Raw genomic sequence first — 18,468 nt, 5'->3', positions numbered from 1 at the left:
TGCGCTCTTCAGCTTCTTTCATAGATATACGTTGGGAGGGATCCTCAATGTAGGCTTATAACATGTGACTGTATAGGCATACTGCGGAAGCTATTGCTCATAGACATGTTAAAGGAGTATTCCCCACCTCGGCTTTCATAGACTTCCATGCTAAAGGAGTATTCCCCACCTCGGCTTTCATAGACTTCCATGCTAAAGGAGTATTCCCCACCTCGGCTTTCATAGACTTCCATGCTAAAGGAGTATTCCCCACCTCGGCTTTCATAGACTTCCATGCTAAAGGAGTATTCCCCACCTCGGCTTTCATAGACTTCCATGCTATAGGAGTATTCCCCACCTCGGCTTTCATAGACTTCCATGCTAAAGGAGTATTCCCCACCTCGGCTTTCATAGACTTCCATGCTAAAGGAGTATTCCCCACCTCGGCTTTCATAGACTTCCATGCTAAAGGAGTATTCCCCACCTCGGCTTTCATAGACTTCCATGCTAAAGGAGTATTCCCCACCTCGGCTTTCATAGACTTCCATGCTAAAGGAGTATTCCCCACCTCGGCTTTCATAGACTTCCATGCTAAAAGAGTATTCCCCACCTCGGCTTTCATAGACTTCCATGCTAAAAGAGTATTCCCCACCTCGGCTTTCATAGACTTCCATGCTAAAAGAGTATTCCCCACCTCGGCTTTCATAGACTTCCATGCTAAAAGAGTATTCCCCACCTCGGCTTTCATAGACTTCCATGTTAAAAGGAGTATTCCCCACCTCGGCTTTCATAGACTTCCATGCTAAAGGAGTATTCCCCACCTCGGCTTTCATAGGCTTCCATGCTAAAGGAGTATTCCCCACCTCGGTTTTCATAGACTTCCATGCTAAAGGAGTATTCCCCACCTCGGCTTTCATAGACTTCCATGCTAAAGGAGTATTCCTCACCTCGGCTTTCATAGACTTCCATGCTAAAGGAGTATTCCCCAACTCGGCTTTCATAGACTTCCATGCTAAAAGAGTATTCCCCAACTCGGCTTTCATAGACTTCCATGTTAAAGGAGTATTCCCCACCTCGGCTTTCATAGACTTCCATGCTAAAGAAGTATTCCCCAACTCGGCTTTCATAATGGGAGACTGCTGCAACAGTCATCCGGCTGGGCCCAACAGAAAGAGCTGAGCGTTTAGCACAGTGTAGTTTCCATAGCTCCCATTCACTTCAATGAGAGCTACGGAATTAGTGCTGTGCTAAGCTTTCGGCTGTTTTCAATAGGTGGTCTGAACAAAGCAGCCAGATTTCTTCACCTAGGTCATGAAACACAAAGATGGGACTACCCCTTTAACTAAAAAGGCATAATGCACAGTGTAATATAAATATATATATGAAAGCCCTCACTGACTGACTCACCACTAATTCTCCATCTTCCCAATGTCGTAGAAACATAAAATTTGGCACAAGCATTGATTATGTCATAAATAGGAAAAGCTAGTGGGACCCAACTCGATTATTCAATTCTAAGCGCAAAAAAGTTAGCGTCCAAATTTTACATATGTTATCTAATTCTCTCACTTCCCGATGTCATAGAAACATGAAATTTGGCATGAGCATTAAATTATGTCATAAATAGGAAAAGCTAATGGGTCCCAACTTGATTATTCAATTCTAAGCGCAAAAGAATTAGCGTCCAAATTTTATGTACGTAATCTTATTCTTCATAAGATTTTCCGTGTGAACACCAGATAAACACCAGTACCAAATTAACTCTCCCCACCCCCACTATATGCCACTGCATTGAATAGCACAGTAGACTAATGGAAAAAAAAAGGTATACTAATGTAGACCACCCCAGAGGCAAAAAAAAAAAACACAAAACACTCTTGCACATACAACAAATGGTAAATGCAAACCGCAGTTTGCAAGCAGCCTTCGAGCCTAGGAGAAAATCTGCCACACCTTTTGTCCATATCAACATGCACTGCCAAAAAGTCACGTCAGCTAAAATACTGGTAGGACTAATTTAGTCCATAAAGGTTCTTACCTGTTTCCAGAGAAAGACATCATCTATGTTAAGCCTCCACGATATGATAAGATGCAGCGAGGACAGGATCACCCCACTCAACACCGCCGCCCTCATGCGCACAGGAAGCAGGGTGTAAATGATGTAGATGAAGAAGACACTCCACCAGATCCCTTCCGAGGCACTACGTGGGGCGACCATAAATACCCCAAGAATTTGTACTGCAAACAGGACTGCAATAACTAGATAACTGACAATCCACATATAGTCTTGGTGAAAGCCATTACGGTTGCAGACCACCATAAGGGACAGAAAAAGGGCCATAGCAACGGCGAGTACTGAAACGTAAACTACCTGGGGCTCCCCATGTGTGCAATGGAAAATAAGCATGACAAGACACAACAGCACCAGGGCGCCCATTAACATAGTCAGACTGCTCTGGTTCATCTGGAAGAAGTAACGTTGGTACAAGCGCTCCAGTTTGGCAGACTGAAACTTCTTGGATTGGAACACTTGAAGAAACCTTGCCCAACATTCTCTAGGAGTGAGTTGGTGTTCACCATCATCCATGCCAACGGCTTCAGTTGAACCCATTTTCGAGCCTTTGGTCTCCCCGTCCTCGAAGCCAAGGGCCACAGATTTTAGTCCCAGATCACCCCCTGTCCCTTTCTTTCCGTAGTGGTCCTCTTGCCACGTGCAGCGGAGGCCTATGTTGTTGCGGCTGTTACGCTCCATCTCAGGGTCCTGTAGGCAGCTCATGTAACGGGGGCCACACAAAGATGTGGTTTTGCGCTTGCCTTTCTTCCCATTGCGCTCCCCCCATGCTGTTTTTCGCTCATCCACTTTGGGAACCAAGATGCCACTAAACCACGACATTCTGCTGCAGGCAAGAAAAAAAAAAACATATATTCAGATACAGTCAACGGTAATTGTTTAAGGAGAACTTATCGCCAGGTACAGGCAGAAATAACATTCATTGTCTTCATAAGAAGGTCCTAAAGATAATCATGTGTCTATAAACCTACAATAGGCACAACCAATCTCAATGTTCTGCATATAGTAGAGAGTTACCACGTGACCGAGGATTTGGAAATCCCGACACGCACGTTTCGCCCTTAGTTTCGTCTTGGACATTTATTTTTGGGTCTGTTATATCTGTTGATCTATGGGGCTGACATTTTTTTTAGCGGTCTTCATATGGGATTCACAGTTTAAAGGCGAGCCAACCACGAACGAGAATCGCGCGCTTCTCGTTAAGATTCAGCCGGCATAAAAATCGTCGTCTTGTTGCGTTGAAACGCTGAGCGTTCAGTGTATCACATAGGAATGTTTGTACAGATTAACGATGAAGATCTGGGATGAAGATGTGAAATGTGTCCAAAAAGTGTGAAATAAAACCAATGGAACCACTGTTTAACGTCTTGAAACCCGTAGCTAAGAAGTCAGTACCTACCTCTCCTGAGTGGCACGTGGCAGCTTCCCAGAAGCTCCCGGCTGGGTAGGTGATACACGGCATTTATTCCGTCGGGTGGAGAGGTGGGAGAGGACCTCTGTTTCGGAGCTTGCTAATTCAATGGCATTGGAAGGGAGGTTGGGCAAGACTTCAATTGGGCACCTGCAAAGCAAAATAATGGTATCAGCTAATGCATTGGCACGAAGAACAGACATGGGGCAAACCATGGGAAAAGACTGGATGAACCTTTGCTTAGAAGAGTTAAACACTATTACAATGTGACTAATTAATAAAATCACTAGGGCGATTTTCAGTTGGCAGATGAACACACGAGGGAAGGAGCCGTAGAAGATCAGCTACAATTAATGAACGTCCCATCAAAGTGCGGACCATTTCTTCTTCATACCACAAATTATGTCCAGTCTAGAACAACCAACACGCAAATCATCACTTTTAATATGATGTAAAAGAACCGACAGGCAGCAAAAATTGCAACAAACATCGTATTTCGGTCATATTCACATTGGGAGGATTTGCTGTGACTTTTCCATGCAGATTTTAGGTTTAGGAAATCTGTAACGTTACAGGTATATTCACACGGGGTGGAAATGCTGTGGAATGTCCACACCAAAATCCACAGATAAGAGCGCTTCCCCCCTCACCTCCCAATGCTTGCCCCGTCCGTGCGCCCCTGCACCTGGCAGCCTTTAGCGAGCCACTGGTCAGGTGATGCAGAAGTGGCAAAATCCGCACTCTGTTTTGGATGCTGAAATGCTGCTGAATTCGCCACAGAATTTTCAGCTACGGACAATCCGCAGCATTTTCACTATGTGAACACACTCTTACAGTGGATGAGAGTTTCAAGAAACTCATCCGAACGCTGCAGAAAAAAACTGCACCAAACATAAAATTGACCTACGGTGCATTTTTCAATCCACACCAAGTTAATTTGTGCTGCGGATTTCACCCTTTGCAATACAAAGGGGAAACATTTGCAGAAATCTTTTTTTTTTCCTGCACCACAATGCGCCGTGTACACCGCAACATGTGAACATACCCTAAAAGCAGTGGTCCCCAACCTTTTTGGCACCAGGGACCGGCTTCCAGCAAGATCATTTTTACAAGGCCCGGCAGGGTTGGGCGGGACATGGGCGGGGCTTTGGTTATATAGGGCGGGGTTATGAAGGGGGTTGGCGTTTAGTCCATTCTTATTTAATTATGACATTTAGAATGTCCTGGCAGTACACACATAGGGCAGTATATAGTCTATCCACCCCCCCCAGCACACACATAGGGCAGCATATAATTTATCTCCCCCACCCCTCAGTAATAGACAGCCCCTCCCCCCGTAATAAGTACCCCCCCCCAGTAATAACCATCCACCCCCGTAATAAGCAGGTCCACCCCCAGTAACAGGCTGCGCCCCACCCCCCAGTAATAGGCTGCGCCCCCAGTAATAAGCAGCCCCTTCCCCTGTAATAAGTAGCCCCCACCCCCCCAGTAATAAGCAGCCCCCACAGTAAGCAACCCCCCAGCAATAAGCAGGTCCCCCCCAGTAATAGGCAGCCCCCCCAGTAATAAGCAGCCCCTTCCCCTGTAATAAGTAGCCCCCACACCCTCCAGTAATAAGCAGCCCCCACAGTAAGCAACCACCCCAGTAATAAGAAGTTCCCCCCCCCCCCCAGTAATAGGCAGCCTCCCCAGTAGTAAGAAGGCCCCACCCCCCCAGTAATAGGCAGCCCCTTCCCCTGTAATAAGTACCTCCCCCCAGTAATAACCCCCCCCCCCAGTAATAACTAGGCAGCCCCTTCCCCTGTAATAGGCAGCCCCTTCCCCTGTAATAGGCAGCCCCTTCCCCTGTAATAGGCAGCCCCTTCCCCTGTAATAGGCAGCCCCTTCCCCTGTAATAGGCAGCCCCTTCCCCTGTAATAGGCAGCCCCTTCCCCTGTAATAGGCAGCCCCTTCCCCTGTAATAGGCAGCCCCTTCCCCTGTAATAGGCAGCCCCTTCCCCTGTAATAGGCAGCCCCTTCCCCTGTAATAGGTAGCCCCCCATAAGAGGCAGCACCCACCCCGTAATAGGCAGCACCCCCCCCCCAGTAAGCAGCCCCCCCAACCCATATACTTACCTCCTCCCTGCTGTCGCTCTGTCTGCTTGCCCTGACGTCAGCCCGGAACGCTTCCTCCCCGAGTCCTCTCTTGCGGAACTAATGAGCAGGGGACTCGGGGAGGAGAATCCTGGCTGCACAGACGTCAGTGTGTGCCGGGATCAGCGCGATTACCAGCGGGGAGCTGCGGCGCACCCGCTGGTAATCGCTTCAGTGCTGAGCGGCGTCCGCACGGCGCGGGCCACATAACACAAGGCAGCGGGCCGGATTCGGCCCGTGGGCCTTGTGTTTAGAGCAAAATTTCCCGGCAGTGCCGCGGACCGGCGCTAAACATCCAACGGCCCGGCCCCGGTCCGCGGCCCGGTGGTTGGGGACCCCTGCCCTAAAGAGGCTTATATGTAGACTGTCTCAGCAAATCTCAATGGTATGAAAATCTAATGTGCGGGCGAATGTGGAGGAACAGACCGGATGGATTTGTACCGGTTCTATTCTTTCTTCCTCAGGAAGAGAAGCCAGAAGATATCCGACAGCTGCTTTTCCTTGCTTCCTAGTACAAGATACATTGATGGGATACGCTATTGATCAAGCCCACACAGATCCAACAAAGAGAAGAACTAGCGCACAAAGTAGACCACCTTCAGCTTTTTCCCCGACAATGACTCAGTTGGGACTTTGTATGTACGGCAACATAGTGTAGTGATGAATCAGAGGAGACAAGACAATCCGTGCGTTAACCAAATCCACTTTTACTTAGAAATGCAAGAAAAAAAAAAAGTCTATAAAATTCAGTTTTGGAACCTTACATTAATATAGAAGCTTCTACCCGACCAAGACGATAAACAGTTGGTCGAACCTGCAGTTATCAAAAGATCAGTTGAGCCAACTTCTATTTAGAGCTGGTCTTCATGCCTGTTAAAGGTCCATTAGGTTCTCTCCAAACGTACGTCGTGACTTCCATGTTGGCCGTACCTATGATTATTCAGATCCATGAGGATTTGTTTAGCTATGGATTCAGATGAATTCCAAAAAGAGTTACTGGAACCTTTTCTACTAAGTAAAATAAAGCAGAATGCTTTGCTTCCTAGCTAATGACTATTTAGAGTGACATCACTAGTAAATGGTTACCTTTCAATGAGTCCCTAGATGTTCCGAATTCCATATGAACTGTTTCCATAGAGCAGACAACGCAGATCATTACAGTGTTCTAGATTCATGCTATTCCAGTATCGCCCACCAGGGCCCCCCCACTATCGCCCACCAGGGCCCCCCCACTATCGCCCACCAGGGCCCCCCCACTATCGCCCACCAGGGCCCCCCCACTATCGCCCACCAGGGCCCCCCCACTATCGCCCACCAGGGCCCCCCCACTATCGCCCACCAGGGCCCCCCCACTATCGCCCACCAGGGCCCCCCCACTATCGCCCACCAGGGCCTGCATATTAGATGGCACACAGACTGGCGTATGTGTGCTGTCCGATGCAAGCCGTGACCGAGTCTCTCAGGCACAACTCCAAGATCTGCTAGTGTGCCACCTTAGATAGGCAAAGTATAGTAAATGGAAACCGATAAATGCAGTTTTCATTAGAAATGAGTAGTTGATCACAGAGATTAGCATTAGGGAAATGCATATCTATGAGGCTGTATCCGCACGGGCTACAAATCATTGCTACAATGTGAAGCCCATGGTTTCCAATGGGTTCTTTCACACGCGTGATATTTTGTAGCCCATGGGGATGCAGCCTTATATGCATCAGATACAAGACGCTAAAAATCCTGTTCCAACAGGTTTGTCCCACTCAACATGCAGAATCCCCCCCCCCCCAACGTCTTAGTTTAGACAGCAAGAAAATGTAAAGCCATCACTTATTCACAATGACTTTACATTTATGTCTATTTAATAGCTTACACAGGATTTATTAATGGAAAAGTCAAACCCCTGAAGCCACATAAATAACATTCTCCGGCAGACACAAAAAGGGCACGTTCTTAAAATACAGGCCTCCGAATTAGAAACAGCTCATTAAAGCGAAGAGAGGAGGCGCTGGGATGGTAATGTGAACTAAATGGTTGCAGCTAGATTATATGACATGGCTTTATATAAAGGGAAACCTACTTTATATGAAGTGCCCAGATCTACATACAGACTCCTAACAGGTTTCTCTATCATGGACCTGATCAAGATGAAACTTTCCCTAGAAACAAACTTGTCAACAAATAGTTCTTTTGGCGGGCCAACATCTCCCCTCAACAGCGAGCGGTGGGAACTGCCCACTTAACGCACTGATCAAAACTGGGAGCCTGTCGGAGCCAAGGGGGGTATTATGGACCACCCCTCACCCAGGGACGAGGATAGAGTCAAGTGGGTCTGTGGGTGCAGAGCTATGCAGCTAGCCCTGCTGACTGTGCGGTGACGAGTCCACATTAAGATGACGAAACAAGTTAGATATCACCAGATTCGGACATTTGGGTAATTCGGACAACATAAACTGAATGATCATCTGAAGGACAAATTTGTCTGGACTGTTTAAAGAGTAACTGCACTTTTCAGAAACTTTTGACATGTCGTAGACACACATCAGTGGGGGACCTTCTGCTGAGACCTTAACTGATCGCCAGAATACGGTGGCTGCAACGCTCACCCGCGCACTGTGCCCCTCGGCTGTCTTTGCGGCGACCTTCTTCAGCTGTTTGGTGTATAGAATAACATAGTTGACTGCGTTATCTATATTCCGAATAAAACGGGAACGAATGGAAACCTAAAACCGACAAAGTGGTGTCCATTTCACAATGCAGGGGAATGGTTCTGCTTGGGGGTTCCATCACTGTGTACTGAGTGAAGGCACCCTTATCTGTAAGAAGCATCACCAGCTTCAATGAAAATCTCAGACGAGCCATTTATTTTTTGCCCAATGGACACTGGCGGGGGGGGGGGGGGGGGGGGGGGGAGCTCCTTTTTTTTCCCGAAATCCCCAAGAGTTTACAGATAGTTGGCGACCCCAGGCCTGAGCAGGGCAACATTAGAACAGGCGTTACCAAATTTCAGATTTGTTAGATGGGCTTCCTACGAAACGGACTCAAGACTATGTGAAATAGGAAATCAGAACGTGAGCGTTGGGGCTGATCTGGGGGGGATGTACTTTGTACATAGTCATGGAACAGCTTAGAGCCATTTCAAGTTAACCCTACATTTTCCAACAAGAAGGGTGCCCTCACCGTCTGCCGACGGGGTTGAGCACATGAATCTGGAGGAACGCAGCTTTGTTTTTGCTTGTAAAGGTAGATGGTGCGCGGCTGCATACGAGCCGGCAGAGCTGCAGCGTGTTCTGTGTGCATTAATAGTCCATGTAATAGAGGTTCTCGGGAACGCTGGGGCTCCTGCCTGTTGATCACTCCGTTTGTCTTTGTGTTCACCTCCCACACATACATATACACAGAGATCTGCCTGGGAACAAGTACAGGCGCAGTCGTCATGCCGGTGACATCATGCACCGTTGTCATGGAGACAGCTGTCACAGGCCTTGTCCACCATGGGCACTAAACGCAACCTTTCCGAGATATTGGCACAAACAAATAAAGATAGCAGTGTGTACAATGGCTTTCATGTAGAGAGGGGTGTGGTGGGAATCCGGACGCTGCTTGCGCTCTAGTGTTACATCTACCTGCGGAGGTGCTGCTGTAACGGGGTTGGATTGCTGAAGTTGTCGATCATTTTTTTTTTCATTGCTATTAAAGTTGTTCGGTGATTTTAAAAAAATTTATTTAAGCATTGCGGCAAATATGTTAAAATAAGAGCAGCTTTGCTTACCTCCCCTCTCCGGTGACTGTCCAGCACTGCAGCCCCACACGGTCTTCCCGATGTTTCTTTAGGAACAGACACCACCCCTGACTTCTGCAGCCAATCATAGCCCACAACGGTCAAGTGCAGTTCTGCTGGCATCACCATTCAGATACTGGGAGCCATTCTTGTGCAGTCACCGATGGAAGCCGGCACTTGGTCATTCAGTAGGACCCTTCTTCAGGCGGTGCACTCGTACTACCGCTGTTCTCTATAAGAGTGCGTGCCTGAAGAAGTCCTATGGAATGACAGTGGCGACATCATGACAGCACAAGAACAGGAAGCTAAGTAAACCTAAAAAGTACAGCCTTAGTTGCTTCGGTCCCCGTCCCATAACTTAGATTATGGTGCTTGTGGGACTTAACAGATTTGCCTTAATACAATTGCAGTGATATTTAAAGGGGTTGTCTCGCGGCAGCAAGTGGGGTTATACACTTCTGTATGGCCATATTAATGCACTTTGTAATATACATCGTGCATTAAATAAGAGCCATACAGAAGTTATTCACTTACCTGCTCCGTTGCTGGCGTCCTCGTCGCCATGGATCCGTCTAATTCTGATGTCTTCTTGCTTTTTTAGACGCGCTTGCGCTGTGCGGTCTTCTTCCTGGTGAATGGGGCCGCTCGTGCCGGAGAGCTGGTCCTCGTAGCTCCGCCCCGTCACGTGTGCCGATTCCAGCCAATCAGGAGGCTGGAATCGGCAATGGACCGCACAGAGCCCACGGTGCACCATGGGAGAAGACCCGCGGTGCATCGTGGGTGAAGATCCCGGCGGCCATCTTGGTGAAGGAAGAAGAAGGAAGAAGGAAGACGTCGCAGAGCGGGGATTCGAGTAAGTAATAAAATTTTTTTCTTTTTAAACACATGCTTTGGGGTTGTCCTGCGCCGAACGGGGGGCCTATGGAAAAAAAAAAAAAACCCGTTTCGGCGCGAGACAACCCCTTTAAAGAAAAAAAAAAATGGCAACCGAACAATCCCTTTAAGGGAGTCACAGTTGGAATCTACTTAGGTCATTTATTAGCAAAACGGACTGCAAGGAGGGGAGTAAAAAGGCAGGAGAACATAAAAAGGAGAAGCTCAGATATTTATTAAAAAAAGTGATCTTGTTAATGGAAACAATCACTAAATCAAGGAATTGTTACATGATGCAATTCCCTACCATCATCTTAAATGCTTTATCTTACAAGATGACCAAACCCAATGATGAAAGTTCTTAGCTGGTGGGAAGAAAAGTATATAAAACAGAACAGCTACACATTTCTGCCCTCCACGTCCTCCTTTTATCGCCCACGTATTCCGGAAATTGGAATTTCCAAAATTATTTGCAAATGCACAAGGGACGACTTATAAACTGTAGAGAACAAACACAAGGGCCCTTTTACCTGAAACGATTATCGTTAAACAAGAAATTAAAATAAAAATTGCTGAGTCGTGCAAATTTGAACGGTGATCGTTTAGTGTAAACACGGTAACGATTAAAAGGAAGAACGAGAATTCGCTCACTTTTCGTTAGTTGTTGATTTTATACAGGCATGAGAATAATTGTTCGCACGTCATTGCATGTGAACAGCGATCTTTAAAGGGGTTGTCCCGTGCCGAAACTGGTTTATTTTTTTTTTTCAACAGCCCCCCCCGTTCGGCGCGAGACAAACCCGATGCAGGGACTTAAAAAAAACAAAAACGCACAGCGCTTACCTGAATCCCCGCGGTCCGGCGTCTTCATACTTACCTTGTGAAGATGGCCGCCGGGATCTTCACCCTCGGTGGACCGCAGGGCTTCTGTGCGGTCCATTGCCGATTCCAGCCTCCTGATTGGCTGGAATCGGCACGTGACGGGGCGGAGCTACACGAGCGGCCCCATTCAGAAAAGAAGACCCGGACTGCGCAAGCGCGTCTAATCTGGCGATTAGACGCTGAAAATTAGACGGCACCATGGAGACGAGGACGCTAGCAACGGAACAGGTAAGTGAATAACTTCTGTATGGCTCATAATTAATGCACAATGTACATTACAAAGTGCATTAATATGGCCATACAGAAGTGTATAGACCCACTTGCTTTTGCGGGACAACCCCTTTAAGTCATTCGCATTCACTAGTATGATGAAAGCAAATGAACGCAATTGTGAACAATTTATCGCTCCGTGTAAAAAAGTAGCGCAAGTCTGTCAGACCCAAGTGACAATCTAAAAAACACACTCGTATTAGAAACGCCAACCTACTGCCTATAAAGTACTGTAGGAAGGCATACAGTCATGTAATCTGCTAGAGTCAATGGGAAACAGGATGTCCAACTTGGATGAGATCCAGATAACGAGCGGCTTAAGATTACAGCTGGTAACGTAGGGTTGTGGTTGCAGAGGGAAGACGATCCATCTCCGTACCACATTATCCGCAATCTACCAATATACAATAATAAGGTTTAGCCATCAAGGTTGCCGAAGTGTCCGCTTTCCTTTTTTGTCACATGGCTACAACACTTTCTTTCAGGACTAACTATTCCTCTCCATTACCCTATAAAGGTTGCCATACCCATTAGATAAAAATGGACAATTTCAACCAAATTGCTCATTCGTCAAGTTAAAATAAACGATTTGAGCTGAACATTGACATATGGTCGCTGCATGGAAAATAGGAGACTACATTCAAAAGTTTTCGCCAGATCAGGCAAAAGAGCTTTCATCCACAATCTTTCTTTGAAAGAACATTCTTCCACCACAAGTAACATTGACCATGTATGGCCAGTTTGAACGACTATAACAGCCAATATGGACTAAAAAGTGCATGGCTACATCAGAAAAACGATCGTTCACCGGGGGGGGGGGGGGTGCACAGATCGATCGTTCCAGTTCATCCCAGAGATGCACAATGCGATTGAGGTCTGAACTTTAGCTTGGCCAATGGAGTTTGCAGACGTTCTCCTCCTCAAACTAAGCCTCAACACCGCATTCTGTACGACAAGGTGCTCGATCATGTTGGTAGAGACAGAGTTGTACCAAAGTATTGCTACAGGGTAGGTAATGCCACATTGTCTGGATTGTTTCTGTACCCACTGGAGTCCAGGGTGAACGTCACTAGAACTAATGGTCCTAGTCCTTCCAATCCGATTGACAAATCTTTCGTCTGACAGTACAGGATTGGTGGGTGACCAAATACTTCTGTCAGCATATTGTGAGAGGACAGGATAATTGTGGATTTGAGGGCTTGCATTAAGATATCAAGGAACTATGGTGTAAACTACAAGTCTTGACAAAATAAGAGCCCCCATTTCAAAATGTTACCACTGAACGTAGGAGACATACAAGGTTTACATATAGTTGAAGAATTGTCCTATGTAACTACTGAGGGCTTTATTTTAAAGTGACTGCAAGGATGCCTCCCTAAAGTATGAGGAGTCTTCCATCAACCCCAACTTGAGAAGATAGCTGCATGGAGTGGTTTGCCTGAAACCTGAACACTAGTTGGTAGAGAGTGGTTACAAGTATAGATAACCTAACCAAATATTCACTTGCAGGACATTCCATTGGCAGGGCAAGTTATTTGGGCAGTCAACCGAATGCCATTTAGGAAACGGTAAACTAGGCCGAATGATATGCTAAGCAGGTCATCGGAAGTAGTCTCAGTTGTAGAGCGCTTGGTTAGGCCAATGGAGCCGTCCGGTATCTTAGCTGTTACTTCATACACAGAGGCCTGGGAGGAGGTTTCTTTCTCTAAATCTCTGTAGAAAAAGGTATGTACCTTAGTAGGAGCAGAGTCCATATAAATAATAGACATGAGATTCTGCGCAAATATTTTGTTATATTAGCTAATCAACAACCCCCCCCCCCCCCCCCCCCCCCCCCCCACCACCACCACCATGGATAGTGGTGGAGGAAGGGTTTGAAAACTTAAAATCGTGCCTGCATACTTTCCAAGCTGAACAGCATCTACAGTCGGATTGTGTAGTTATATCATTCATACATTGCCATAACTGAGTTATAATAATAGTGTACACTGTAATTTGCTACATTCTGCACCACATGATGATATATGCTTATTGCATTTTGTCAAATTACCCATTCTTGACAATACACGGCCGACCTTACTGATTTTTGGTATGATGCCATAATTGTTTTTGACTAAACTTCTGTTAGGGTTGGAAGGGAAGAGGGTTTTTTTTTTCTTTTAAAAAAATGCAAAAACTTAAAAAAAAAAAAAATGAAATATACTGCAATCATAAAAAGATATAGAGGACTAGGTCTGAAAAACATTGCTGTGTAATTGACCATAGGCACCTCAGTAAGAAACCTCCAATACAATTTAGGGGTTCAGTCTCCAGGTTCATGAAGTGGGACTCACAGTTGAGTTCCAAGTCACGGTGGCGGGCCATGGCAGCATCTCCCTGTCCGTTGTATGCAGAGTGACAGCGATTTCTCCTATATTAAAAGGTGAAGAGAGCTGTTAGTCTGCATATTGCAGGTGGAGAAAAGCTGGCACGGCCTGTCTCCATGACTCGGAGGTCAGCTCTAAGACAAACTTCATGAACCTGATGACTGCACCCCTTTAAATTTATATGTTAGGCTTCAGCCTCCAGCTTGAGGGAGAACTGAGTCACCAAAATTGTTGCCCAAATTTTTTCAAGCCGACGAGGACCTTGACCAGCTGCCAGTAGAGTATTGTTCATGAATAGAGATGAGCGAACGTACTCGGTAAGGGCGATTTCGCAATCGAGCACCGCGATTTTCGAGTACTTCACTACTCGGGTGAAAAGTACTCGGGGGCGCTGTGGGGCGAGGCGTGGCGTGGTGGACCGGGGGGGGGGGGGTAGCAGCGCGGAACAGGTGGGAGCTCTCTCTCTCTCCCTCTCCCCCCCACTCCCCTCTGCAACCCCCTGCTCACCCACAGCGCCCCCGAGTACCTTTCACCCGAGTAGTGAAGTACTCGAAAATCGCAGTGCTCGATTGCGAAATCGGCCTTACCGAGTACGTTCGCTCATCTCTATTCATAAAGCTTAGAAGAAGAGGAGAAAAAAAAAAAAAACTTTCACTAATGAAATTCTTGACTTACATAACTGGAGGTTTAGACATGGTTCTTCATGAAGCCAACACACCCAGTAGAGTAGCAGAGCTATAATGAGACCCCTCATCTTCTAGGTACACATAGCCGCATATCAACAGATGATTTGATCTGTTGGTTGATCTGGCCTACAAAGTATACCTGTTGCCATGTTTTGCAGAATGAGATAACACTAGATAGCAACTTACTATTTACACTGATGGAAACCTTCTGATGCCATGATAAAAGACGTCCCTGACCCCGTGACTACAAACACTCTGTGGGCATGATAGGTATGGATAAGAAAAGGGAGGTCTTCATTTTCCATAAATGTTGCTCTCATTCCAGCAAAAAAGTCTCTTTAAGTAACATACTGGTAAAACCAAGAAACAACATGTATGAAAACTATTTCAGTACATTCCATGCTTGAGATCCTTAAAATAACATCAGCAGAACAACAATGTTTACACACAGAGACCCACTTGGCTCAATGGGAAATGGAGAACACATTTTAGGGCACACATTTACATCAGTGTCAAGGGACATTCGTAATTTACGATACTGAGATCTTTCGGAATTCACTTTTCCCAGCATTCAATATCACCAATTTGAAGAGAAAAAAAAAATAGAAGTATCCCATAAATGAACCTGAGTTGCCCAAACATCTAGAACTACGGACCCACGAGCAGCAGCACCGCTTAGGATATGTTCCACCAGCTTTTACTGCAAGTTCTCTCATTGTGTGGTTTAGGGAGAACATTTTTCTATGCCCCCTAAATAGCTTTACTGTCTGAGACTGTACAGTTAATTCTCCCCTAATACACTCATCCACTCATATACATTTCCCAATGCAGTGTGTCTAAATAACGGCAGATCCACCAGGCAAGCAGCCAAACATGCAAAACGAGTGACCCTATAAAGTATTGGAAAAATGTCGGATAGTCAACACAATCATCTGCCCAATCACAACTTATGGCTGCGAAAGTTGGACACTGAAGAAAGTGGACAGGAGAAAAATGGAGCTCTTCGATCTTTGGTGCTGGAGGGAACGCCTACAAATTCCTTGGACCACCAAAATTATCAACAAAAGCTCAAACCAAAGTTTGCATTAGAGGGCAAAATTATGAAAGACCGAGACTCTCATACTTCGGCCGCAGAAGGGAAGCCAATTCATTAGAAACGTTGATAATCTTCGGAGTGGTTGGCCGCTAAAGAATACCCGGCCACCAAAGAACGAGCTGGCTTGATACAATCAAAAGCAACATACAAATGATAGAACAGAAGAACGCAGTAGAGAACCACACAGAGGGCGGATCCATAAAGTGTCTGAGAGTCGGCAGAGAATAAACAGATAAAGATAGATAAAAAGTCAAAGGCAATTCTATCCATTATGGAGGTTGTGAAATCCATCGATACTACTTATTCTTTAGTCATTGAGAGGCAGAATTAACTAACCTTAGTAACCTGGAACGGGACACGCCGAGTCAGAAATGGATTCTACTGAGCCAGGGTTAAAATCCACTTCCAATTGGTCCTTTTATAGTTTCAAAGAATTTTATTAAATTTTCGTCAAAATATAGCAGTATATAATCCAAAGTTCCAGCCCTCGCAGGGCCTTGGTCCTTTTAAAAAGTTGTCTTGGTATACAGTATATTGGCGGGAGTCTGCCGCCCAGGATCCCCGCTGATCCGCTAGTCGTTGAGCCATTGTGTTCATTCAACTGGCTGATTTCTGTAAGTAGCAGACAACTCCGTTCCAACTAGAATGCCCTCCGTCATATTATAGAAAGTGAATGGGATCCTTACCCGCGTTGCCAAGCTGGACTGCTGCACACTGGCCCGGCGAACAGCTGATCAGCAGGAGTCCTGGGCCAAAGACCCCCGCTGATCTACTGTATTGATAGTCTATCTGGAGAATAGCAGGACAGATAAGAGTAAGAAAACCAGGATATGGCGCACACATTTGATGCCATGGAATGGTCTATTTAAACCAACGAGTATCAGGTCAAATTCACATCTGCGTTGGAATCTTGCAGCGCTTTTTCTTACATCCAAAAGCCGGGCAGCTGGACAGAAAGCAAACGGACCCCATCATAGTCAATGGGGGTCCATATGGCGCCGTTCCTTCCATCTTGATAGAGTTGTTCAATCGTGGGGATTCCCCACATGCACAAAAAAAAACCCAAACATACATGCAGGGAATATGTGTGTGTATGATGCATCAACTTTAATGGCCTTTAATACAGATCAAAATAGGACATGACACTTTTTTTTCCTGCATGCATCAATGGGCATTACATGCGCCGTATTTACGTCCATGTGAATGAGCCCTAAGACCACCACTAAGAGCGAATCCTATGGGATGCTCCACTTTTTAGCATTTCTCTCTCACGATCATAAGAATACCCCTAACTTTCAACAACCAAAATTTAAAACCAACCGGAAAATTGACAAATCATCACCTTCGACATACCTAAATAGCCGTTGGTGAAACCATGTGTGCCCATCCGCCAACTGGTGTAATGCCCTAATTATATGGTACGACATGCAGATTGCTGAAAGTTGTTCACTTCTCGCTAAAGTCTCGCTCAGAGCTACATATTCTAAGTAACAGTGAGCGGGGAGCGTTTCGCAACGCGAGCGAACCGGCAATGATTTTTATGCTGGTTGAAACTCAGCAACAAATGAAAATTCAACGAACAGCGTGCGCACGATGGACGTGCATCTAGACGCGAGGACTATCGCACATTTTCATTCATTTAAACGTCCGTGTAAATGGGGCATTACCGTCCTTGATAACGCACCGGTTTTAATGAAGATAATGGAGCTCACTTCCAGCCTACATGATCAGCAATATCGGATGTAGACAGTGCTAAACCCGTGTCAAACTGAGCGCCGCATGCTAGTAGAAGGACGCGTCTCATCCATCTGCTGACGGCTTCCAGTAGCAATCAGCAGAATGGTGACTCCAGCTCTGGATAAGTACCAGAGGAATAAAGGAGAGCCGTAAAGTTTTATTCGAAACAAAAAGGGAAAAAAAAAGTGGAGTCTGGTCCGGTTCACATTGGCGCTGGAGGTTCCATCGCAGCACTTTTTATTCCGGTAAAACGCTGGGTGGCTCAGTGGAAACCGATCGGACCCCATTATAGTCAATGGGGTCGGTTCAGCACTGTACAGCTCAGTCGTAAGATGGACCCCTTAGGCCAGGGGATTCCCCTTTCGTCCTCCCTAAATGGAGCAGGAAAAGGAATCTCCAACGCAGATCTGAAAGCGGACGATTGATAAACAGTTCAAATGAACATCGGCTCATGTGCTTTTCCTTCCCTAGGTTAAGGTCTTCCAAGAGGTCTTATTTCTCATTTAAAAAGACCTCCGACACACTAGTGTTTCCTTCATCCACTGTAGTCAATTAACGGACTGCGTGAAAAAAGTCATCGCATGCATTATACGGATCTGTTTTATGGATGGGATTCGCCCATTCAAGTCAATAGAGAGCGACCTTTAACCAAAAAAAATTAATAAATTTAAAAATTTTAAAAAAGACACGTGGATGCCATTTATGTGCAGAAAAGAAGAATTGGGCTTGCTTCAGTTTTTTTTTTTTGTGTGTGTATGTGAAATGCAAAATACAGGAAAAAAATCCCTGACGCAGGTAACGAATGCAGAGGCCACATGGATTAAAAAAAATAAATTAAAAAAAAAGTTGTTTTTTGCGATGGTTACATGGACGTTTTGTTTTTTTTCGCACACAGGTCAATAGTCACCTCTAAGGCAGTGAACACTTGTGCAAAGTATTTAGATTAGTGGCAAAGCTGGCTTCTCGCTCAGCGCCTCACCTTCTATATGAAGCACTGCGGGGGCGTTTACGTGTAACGAGAAGCCAGGGATCCAGTGATAGTGGGGAAAAAAAAAACCAGACTGAAAGTCAGCGATCAACTACCACAAACGAATAGTGAGCGCTATACGTGTCAATGGGACATCAGACAGATGCCACAATTCTGAGTAACACATCGGTAAAAGGTCTCAGCGACTCCTACTACTTACAC

At 45.9% G+C, this 18,468-nt stretch overlaps 1 protein-coding gene across 1 annotated transcript in view; it reads right to left on the bottom strand.

Moving 5' to 3' along the window:
• The window catches only part of ADCY6 (adenylate cyclase 6), a 180,610-nt gene that overhangs the window by 146,778 nt on the left and 15,364 nt on the right, over positions 1-18,468 (bottom strand). Inside the window, exons 2-3 of the mRNA XM_066585787.1 lie at positions 3,450-3,611; positions 2,018-2,876 (exon numbers count right to left, since the gene is read on the bottom strand). Coding sequence (XP_066441884.1) covers positions 2,018-2,872 — 855 coding nt within the window. The 5' untranslated portion in view covers positions 2,873-2,876; positions 3,450-3,611. The remainder of the gene's footprint in view (positions 1-2,017; positions 2,877-3,449; positions 3,612-18,468) is intronic.

The sequence above is a fragment of the Eleutherodactylus coqui genome, chromosome 1, assembly GCF_035609145.1.
Source record: "Eleutherodactylus coqui strain aEleCoq1 chromosome 1, aEleCoq1.hap1, whole genome shotgun sequence".
NCBI lineage: Eukaryota > Metazoa > Chordata > Amphibia > Anura > Eleutherodactylidae > Eleutherodactylus > Eleutherodactylus coqui.
The sequence above is the reverse complement of the archived record's forward strand: the minus strand, read 5'-3'. Positions and strand labels throughout refer to the sequence as shown.